The sequence below is a fragment of the Arachis hypogaea genome, chromosome 17 (assembly GCF_003086295.3).
Source record: "Arachis hypogaea cultivar Tifrunner chromosome 17, arahy.Tifrunner.gnm2.J5K5, whole genome shotgun sequence".
In the NCBI taxonomy this organism is placed as follows: Eukaryota; Viridiplantae; Streptophyta; class Magnoliopsida; order Fabales; family Fabaceae; genus Arachis; species Arachis hypogaea.
The window spans coordinates 128,737,761-128,747,941 of NC_092052.1; the positions used below are offsets into that span (position 1 = coordinate 128,737,761).

The following is a 10,181-nucleotide window of genomic DNA, read 5'->3' on the forward strand; positions in this document are numbered from 1 at the left end:
AGTTACTAGAATGAGAAATTTATATTCAATGATTCTATTTCTTTCTTTCTTTTATCGGTTTACAACTATCTATTCACATTATAGAAGGCCTCCTGTGAATGATTTTGACATCACTGATGAGGATAATTAACACTACTGAAGATTCTTTCACCCTTTTTAAGAGACACAAATAAAGTCCTACACTAAGGAAGGTGTTTATTATTACAGTAACCTGAGTTGATTGCAAACAGTAATTCAGATTACAGACAATTCAACTGGGGCCTAGTTCCAATATATTGAATAAGTTAATTAATCAAAAGTGTCTTCTGGCAACCATTAAAAAAAGAGGTGTTAAAACTTGAATTTTAGAGTATTTTGCTAAAGGTGTCTAGTTTAAATCCAAGCTCAATCATGTAATCCTTAAATATTCCAACCCAAATTAATTCTACCAAGAGCAAGTGAATACAATAATAAGAACTCTCACTACTGATCACCAACTTTCTGTGATGTACAGTAATTGTATTCCTTCTATATTGCTTTAATAATTTTAAATGACAAACTTACAAAATACAAATCACTCCTGTAATAAATATATGTAATTTCAACTAAAAAAAATAATGTATCAAGTAATTGGTTTCCCAATCCAATATACACGAAATATGGGATATGAAGAATCAAAAGACTGCTCAAACAGGCAAAGAATTAAAAGAACTAATTACTAACAGAAAGAATTCCCTTTTTTGCTATAAACATATCTACAGCTACCACTACAGCAATGCTATGCTTCTTGTTTGTTTTTCCACTTTCCTTCCAAGCAAAGTCAACAGATTTAAGAAGCAGAGATAATTAGCTTGATTTATTTGAGTATATTTATCTTCAGCTGCTATATAGTTTAACTGATTTTTCCAACAACTGGTGGTTGTTGCCCGGAATTTCTTTGACCCTTGATCCATTCTTGTATATTTTGAAGGCTGGTACAGAGTTCACATCTTCTGATTTTGCCAAGTATGGGTGATCTTCAATCTCCACCTGAAATTATAATAAAGTAAGAAAAGTGTGAACATTGTTGCTCTCAATCTATATCTAATTTGGTCAGCAAAATTTTAATTTTTCCTAAGCACATATGCATCTCACATTCTTGTCCACTGTTAATACCATTTTTACTGTATTCTTCTTTTAAGATTCTTCAGTTAATATAGCAAGCTGAAACAATGTATATTGACCAACCTTAAGAAAATTAACTGATGGAAATCTCTTGCAGGTTTGCTCTAACACCAACAGTACATTTTTATTGGCTGCCTTGTTGCAAAATAGCACCACAGACATACCTGTTCAATTGGCCACAACTAGTTAGTGTTTGTTATTGATAGTGCCCAAATTTTATTTAGACACACATCCAAATGAGGCTCACCAGGAGAGGTTACATAATGTTGGAACCGATCATTGCTCGAGATGAAAACCAAATTCGAACCAAATTTCAAGTCTTTGATATCTTCACCGCGCAGGAGCTTGAGTTGGAGCTGGGCCTCAAACAGAGCCCTGGCCACCTCTTCATCCCCTGGCTTCTCTCTTATGAGCACTTCATAGTCTTCAATCGCAGCTTCCCAGTGTTCTAACTATAATATGTACAAAAAGAAAATGACACAAAGTTTATTAGCTTCGAACAAGTATGTACTAAAAGAATTCAGGGTTAAAGTGGTCATTAAGGCACCTTGGCATTGCAATCAGCTCTCCTCAACCTTGCCTTGCTATAGCTAGGCTGAACCAAAAGAGCTGCATTACAATCTTCAATTGCTTTCTCAAATTGGCCTAGTTTAGAACGGCACGCTGCCCTGTTGCATAGCAGCACTGGGTTGTTGGGATCATGCTCGAGTCCTTCATTGTACACCGCACATGCTTCAGTGAATTTTGATGCCTTGAAGAGCAAGTTACCACTCATTCTGGCTGATGTTGCGGCTCTTGCCCTCCTTAACACTGCATTCACCTCACTGTTGCTTGGATCTAATTTGGCTGCTTGCTGAGATGCAGTCATAGCATCCTCAAACCTGTCATCACAAAAAATACATAGCAACTTGAGATCATCCCCAATTAGACTCAAATAACATTCGATATCATAGTCATCAATTTTACAATGGATCAGTATCACAGTAAACTAAGAATGATGCTTGGAGAATTTATCAAATAAAGCATTTTCACCAACCTGCCGGCTGCCAAGTAAACTTGTACGCCTATCATCAAAACATAAGCTCTACAAACCGGTCCAAATAATTTGTTACACCAATCACGGTCAAATTTTGGCACTTTCTCATAAGTGGCATGTGCCTCTTGATGTCTTAGGAGCTTCAACAAGGCTTCAGTTTGTAAAGCATATATCTGTTACATACATACCCATTTTTTTATTCAGCATAAGGCTTATTAAGGGGCTAGTGATCGTATGGAACTTATATATAGTAAAGAAAATTTACGATACCAGTGAGTGATAATTGGGTGAATTGGATTAGAAAAGTTAACCAGACCATGGAAACTAACCTTTGGAGCTGAATTGGCTCCTAACGATATTGCGGACTGTGTTTCCTTTATTATAGTTTTCCAATCTTTGACTTTCCTAGCTTCAGTGCATTTGTTAAGGTGGTCTTCAAGAGCCTGAGCTTGAAAAGCAAGAACCGAATCATCATCTGAAGCTGCCTGATTACAAGTTAGTGCCTTTTCTGCTTCTCCAAGCCTGCACCAATTCACAATTTTATTATAAGGGGGAAAAAGATTAATAGAAACAAAATCACCACCATTTTCATTGTTATGATCCAAGTACCTGAAATATATTGTTGCCAAACGGTTGTGAGCTCTGCCATAAGAAGGGTCTAACTTGATAGCTTCCTCACACTCCATGATCGCTTCAAGAAGCCGTCCCAATGCGATCAAAGCTGCACTCTTATTACAATGATATGTAGCCTTGTTGGAGTCAATAGCAATTGCTCTGTCATACAAGGTCAGAGCCTCTTCAAACCTTCCCTGCTTGTATGCTTCATTTCCCATTCCCTTCAACAACTCAGGGTCTACTCCATTATTATTCCTTAGACTCCGAAACTGAGCTGCAAACTCATCATTGTTCCTTCTCATTATATTCCCCATTAGTCCTCCTCTGCTTGCATTGTTATAATAAGAACTTGACATGGGGTTTAACTCTTTACTCTTGGGAGTACTTTCCATGCTCTTGGATACACTGGTTCTTGGGCTATTGTTAACTATCAAGTTTCCAGTGAGTTTCAAGGGACTAAAATCTTTGACTGGGGACCTGCTCAAGTTTTCTTTTTGGTGGTGACTATTAGTGTTGATCCTAGCAAGTTGCAGAGAATTACCAATGGCTTCTCTGTGTTGCTTCTCCGAGTTACCAGATGATGATGATGTTGAGCTTCTTGCAGCATCTGAAGGTCTTCGATTCTGGCTGTTTCGGTAGGCAGAGGTGGTCTTTCTGGCTTGTTTATGATCATCATTCAATGTGTGAAAGGTCTCAGTGAAGCTGTTTCTTGGACTTGGAGTCTTTGATTCATGAATTTGAGGCTTGTTGGATTCGTTTTCCACCTTATGATCTCTCTGCTGTCCTTTGTTGTTGCTTGCTTTCAAGGGCAGTGAATGAACTGATGATTTTCTCAGCCTATTGTTGCTTTTGAGTTGGAGAATTCTCCCAACCAAACCACAACCAAAGTCAACATCCACCTTGTTGTTGTTGTTCTTACCCTTCCCTGCCATCACTAGTAGTCAAGTTTGGAAAATGCGACAGAAAGAAAGTAACTATATGTTGAAGTCACTATGACAAACAGATGGTGTGCAATAAAAGGGAATGGAAATGATCAAGTTTATTGCTTGAATTGGAAGGAGTTTTTGTAAGGAGTTTACAACTTACAAGTGTGTTGTGTTAGATGTGAATAAGTGAGTATGTGTGTGTGTGTGTATATATAATATATATATACAAACTAGAAAGATCAATGGAGCCTTAAAGAGTGGCTTCCAAGAAACCCACTTTGGCCTCTTTTTGAGGCTTTGGGGGGACAATCAAAATAGTAGTAGGTACTGTCAACCATTTCAAAATAATATTTGCTAACATACACGCATCATTCATCAATGAATCAATGAATTTCTATCATTTATTTCATGCTTCTTTTTTTCCCTTAAAAATAAGATAAGATAATAGTATGATGTTATGAGCAAGAAAATAACAATTCTTTTTCCTGCACTACTTAGGTTGAACATTATTGTATAAATATCTGAGTGGAAAAAGCCATAATAACTTCCCATAATTAAAATCATAATACTGGTTTTATTTAAAGAGAAAAGGACAAATAGGTCCCTCACCTTTTGTCTCGCAGACATTTTCGTTCCTGACCATCGAAAAATACTTTTAAGTCCCTAACTTTCACAAAATTTGGATAGATCAGTCCCTTCGTCCAAATATCTCCGTCAGAGACTGATCCGTCCAAATGCTCCATCAGAAACTGATCTGTCCAAATTTTGTAAAGGTCAGAGACTTAAAAGTATTTTTCAATGGTTAAGGACAAAAATATCCGCGGAACAAAAAGTTAGAGATCTATTTGTCCTTTTTCTCTAAATTTGGTTGGTAGACAATGGACTTAATATTGAAAATTTATTTAAAAGAAAATTATTAATAGATTTAATTTTTATCCTAATAATATATATTTAATGCAATGGACAAGATAACCAATTAAATTAAAGTCAAAATCCAATCAGTAATATGCCAGATGGAGTTGAAGTTTCAAAAATTGAAATTGCATCTGCCGGATTCAAACATATACTTTATCGCTCTGTTTTAACCACAAAGTAATTAAGCAACTTAGAGCATCTCCAACGGGAGTAAAAATTGAAGCCCAATTACTGTTATGTCAGAAGGAAAGAAGGCTTATGCGTTGGAGGAGGAAGGAAGAGAGTTCCCACACAAATTCCAAGGAAGGGGAGTCCCTCTGAACAGGGACTTCTATGAAACAATCAACACTTGCCAAATGGCAAGTTAGTTAGTAAATAAATAATTATATATAATGTTAATTAACTAAATAAATATATTAAATAATTAAATAATAATTAATACAATAATAATTATAATAATTAATTATATTAAGTAATTATATTTTTATTTAATTAATAATTTATATTAATTATTTAAATATTAATTAATTAAGTAATTAAATTATAGTTAATTTATTAATAATTATAATAATTAATTAGATTAAATAATTAATTTTTTATTTAATTAATGATTTATATTAATTATTTATATCATAATTAATATTAAATATTATTTATAGTATTATATTAAATTATAATTAATTAAATTTACTTACATTAAAAAATAAATTTAATTTTTATATTTCTCCAAAAAAATATCCAATTTCGAAATAGACAGCAGCATAGACAATTGAAAGAGGACTTGATTGAATACATATGGCAATTTTACAATGTTTATCGTTAACTATAGAGCTTAATTATGTTTTTCTTTGTATTAATTAATTTTACAAATTAGTGTAATCCCGAATTATATATTGTGTATTATTGTTATATATGAATTTATTTAATATTAATATCTTTTAACTGTGAATTATTTTTAAATTTATAAATTTAAATTATATTATTGAAAAAAATTAATTATATTTATTTTAAGTATTTTAATTAATTAATTAATTAAGTGAGACCACAACAGGGATTAAAGTTAGTTCCTCCTAATGGAAAAGAGAGAGATGCTTTGAGTTCTTATTTACTGTTTATGACGCAAAAGTTGATATGGAATTACTTTTTATGACAGGTGGGCCATAAACAGAAATTGGGATGAGTTCCCTACTGGAGATGTCTTACTTATTAGTTATTACTATTACTATAATCATTAATCAACAGGCGTGTATGTGTGATGTCACGGATAGAAAATTATTATTTGTATTATTTATTTGTAAGAATCAAATGGTCAAAATGTGCCCTGAAAATGTCTCAAGGGCTCAACCTAACTAAATATAATTAAAAAGGACAAGGTTTAATGTATTATAATAATGATTCGTATACTGTTGCATATTTTTGTGAAACATATTTTAATATATTCTTTAAATATAGGTGCCCAAACAAAAAAAATTGAATGGAAGATAATCGCCTTATCAAGTTGCAGCAAGTTTTTGAGAATATTCCTAAAACATTGCTGTGATCTATGTCCATTCCTAATTGATAAGACACTATATCCAAACAGTAAAGATTTATATTAAGCACCTAATTGATAAATATACTAGAAATTTTCAATTAATTTAGTTGACATGCTACCTATCAAGTATAAACACTAATACGGACATGAACACAACATAACACGAAATATGCGAGCATATGAATTTTAGGTTTTTATAAGAGATAAAATACTGTATATATATAAAATATAAAGTATTTTTTAAATAAATTATAATAATATTTTAATATTTTATTAGAATAAAATATAAATTATATATTTAATTATTTTTTATATTTTCTAATTTTATAAAATATTTAAAATAATTTTTTGTATTAATAAATAATAATATATATTATTTTTAAATTTATTTAAAAAATATAAGATAAGAATAAAATTAGAGACAGTTGATACGCGATGATATTTAAGTATATTTAAAAAAATATTTTGTATTTTTTATTAAGACACAAAAAATACATATATATTAGATGAATATTGTATCTAAAATGTGTTCGCCAAATTCAAAAAGGTTTCTATGCTTCATAACATACTACCCTATTCCACCTGCATCTCAAGTTTCGAATCTTAGCTTAAATAAAGCATGATCTGCTTTAATCAACTTTATAATATGATATTATCATGTTGAAAATATGAATACCAATATGTGGTTTCCTTTTAATTATATTAAGAACAGAATAAAGTTGATAATTTAAAACTAAATTTCGGATTTGGAAGGGAGGGAATGGGAAGTTACGTTGGGCCTACAATTTTCACTTTCACTCTAATCTGGAAATTCGATTTGGTGTATTATTATGACTAATTCTTTTTTAATTATCACCTCTTTGATTAATATTATGATATAATAATAAGTTGATTAACATAAACTACATATGATATATAATATATGGCAGGTAATTAAATTTGTATACCCAAATAATCTGAAAAGTAATATTTGGTGGAGAGATAGAGATTGAGAGATGAGAGATAAAGACTGAGTGACAGAGATTGAAATAAATTTTAATATTCTGTTTGATACAAAATGAGAAATAGAAATTAAAACAAGAATGAAATTTTAATTTAATTTGCATAAAAGGTAAAATTAAAATTACTTAATTAAAATAAGGATATTTTAAATATAAAATGTTATTAAAATTTCGATCTCTATCTTTAAAATTTTAGTCCTTTGTATCCTTACTTTTTGGAGGTACTAAAATACTGAAATTTTGGAGATAGAGTAAGAAATTTTAGTATCAATATCTGAGCTAACAAATATAATACTGAATTCCAATCTTCTAATCTCTCTTTCAGTACCTCAAAACAAAAGCTACCAAACAGTATTCATAGTCATAAATGTATGAAAAACTTTAAGTTGAAGCATGGAGGATAAATTAGGTGTGAAGGATATCACATAATAATGTGCATTTTATAATGCTTTTTATTTCTCCAGAGTAATAATTAATTGTTGACACACATTTATACGTGTATGTAAACAACTATATTATAGATATTGCATATTAAATATGTGGTTTACGTGTAAGCTGGTAGAGACATTACTTTTTGACCAGAAACAAAGCATATTTATGATTTCTCTAATCACGAAAACAATTGATTTGTTAGCATATGAAAGTGATCTTTCAGAATTGGTTGTGAAAAGAACTAGCAGAACCATCCAATTTGAAAATTGAAAATGAGTTTGTTATGGATTCAATATAAAATTGGTGAAATAATGGACTTGATGGTGAAACCAAAACCATCATGTATAATATCAAATAAATTAATGACTGACTAAAAATAAGAAAATTTTCTAATTGTTAAGCTTTTATATGTATGATGACTTTTGATTTGTTGCCAAGCCACAGCAACGAGGATTTTTCCCCAATTCAACTTTTTTGCAAAAGAGCATTGCTATGTGATTATGGTTACTAACTTAATTACTATGGAATTTTATGTCAGTTCAACTTTTTCCAAAGAGCATTATTGCTATTTGAATATGGTTATTAAGGGAATGTGGATTTTATTTATATTTGAATTAATTTTTTAATCAAGTGTGGATGAGAGGAAGAGATTTATTCCTTTTAACTTTAAGCTAAGTATGTTGAGAGTTTGATTTTTGTTTTGGATGCAAACTTTTTTTAACTATTAACTAACTGTCTTTCAATCAAAATATATTGGTTTAATTATACTGTTGGTCCTATAGTTTTGCAAAATTTTCAATTAGGTTCCTATACTTTTTTTTTCTTTTAATTGGGTCCTTGCACTAATTTTTTTTTCAATTAGGTCCTTCTTAGCAGTAATCGGTTTAATTTTATAAGGACCCAACTAAAAAAAAAATTTGGTACAGGGACTTAAATAAAAAAAAGTGTAAGGACCCAATCAAAAAAACAATTTGGTGCAAGGACTCAATTAAAAAAAAAAGTATAGAGATCCAATTAAAAATTTTACAAAACTATAGAAACCAACAGAGTAATTAAACTAAATATATTCACATACAAAATATAATAAACCTTGATTCGACAAGCAAACAATGAGAAAGTATTAAAAAATAATTTTTAACTAATTAATATTAGTCAATTTTTTAAAAAATATTTTATTTTAATTTATAATTTAAAATTAAGAATTTATAACTTAAAATTTAAATAAATTAAATAATTTTAAAAAGATTAACTAATATTAACTAAAAATAATTCCCTAACGTTGTTCACAAATAATATTTAGAAAAAACGATAAATAACTCCTTGATCTTTTGGTCCGCAGATATTTAAGTCGCTGATTTTCTCAAAATTTAGACATATCGATCATTGAGTTTATTTTGTCTCATTTTAAAAATTTTCCCATATGTACATTTATATATCGATCTAGTGAATACAACGGAAGCCACATTTAATTTTTTTGTTGGGTCTGACAAACTTAAATGAACAAAAAAAATCGATGTATTCAAATTTTTAAAAAATAAAAAATTTAAATATATTTTTAAATTTTCAAAAACTTAAACATTGGTTAGTCTAAAAAATCAAAAACTTATTTATCCTTTTTTCTAATATTTATTAGGCTTGGAACAGGGGAGCCCATGGAAAAAAGGAAGAGGCCATGAAGGTGCAGGCATTTATATATTCAAATGCAAAATCAAACCCCTAACCTTGGTGTGCAAAATTTATTATTTTTAATTGTTAATTTAATCTTTTTAGTATAATAATTCAACATCATATTTTTAGTTCACATTTTTAAATATCGATAACTAACTACCAAACAAAAATAATAAAATCGACTGACTCTTTAATATTCTTCCATATATATAGTATCGACTATGCTATGTGATATTAAAATTAACCATCAAAATCAACTACTAATATAAAATACATGTTGAAATATAAATATACATTAAAAATAAATTAAATTAGATATATATTTATACACAAATACATTAATAACTGATTTTAGTAGATAATTTTAATATTCAAATAATATTTTTAATATTGTATTAGAATTCCTATATTTGGAGGTTGGCAGGGATTGTAATTTGGGTTTGTGAGACTTGAGACACGGAAGATGTCAATGGAAAATGGGGCCGGGGGACCATGCATTATGTATAAATCAAATGCAATAATCTTCTCTCTTCGTCGGTGCCGATTTCTAATCACCACCACCCCGCACCAGACGCCATATATATCCACTCTTAGATTCTTCCTACACTTCTTCTCTTTAGATATTAGTCAAAACCATAATTATATCATGCATTATTGAAATCTTAATTAATTGTATGGCATCATGTTATTAGCTATTTAGCTAGTAATTAAATTTGACACTTATTATTAATATCATTTTAATGTTGCATAAATCAAGATTACATAATGTTACTCACTATATGGAATCTTATGCTTCAATTCATATATGGAATTTTAGGTAACGTTTGGTGGAGAGACAGAGATAGAAAGATTAAGACTGAGAGATAGAGATTAAGAGATAGAAATTGAAATAAATCTCAATATTTTGTTTG

At 29.8% G+C, this 10,181-nt stretch overlaps 1 protein-coding gene across 1 annotated transcript; it reads right to left on the reverse strand.

The window, feature by feature from the left end:
* Positions 1 to 438: 438 nt before the first annotated feature.
* On the reverse strand, positions 439 to 4,996 carry LOC112765140 (inactive TPR repeat-containing thioredoxin TTL3). Its single transcript, XM_025811009.3, has 7 exons — positions 2,789 to 4,996; positions 2,509 to 2,701; positions 2,180 to 2,352; positions 1,691 to 2,024; positions 1,391 to 1,595; positions 1,207 to 1,307; positions 439 to 1,008 (listed from the first exon to the last, which is right to left on the reverse strand). Exons 1-7 carry the CDS (start codon positions 3,724 to 3,726, stop codon positions 856 to 858), a joined length of 2,097 nt encoding a protein of 698 aa, XP_025666794.1. The 5' UTR covers positions 3,727 to 4,996; the 3' UTR covers positions 439 to 855.
* Positions 4,997 to 10,181: the final 5,185 nt, after the last annotated feature.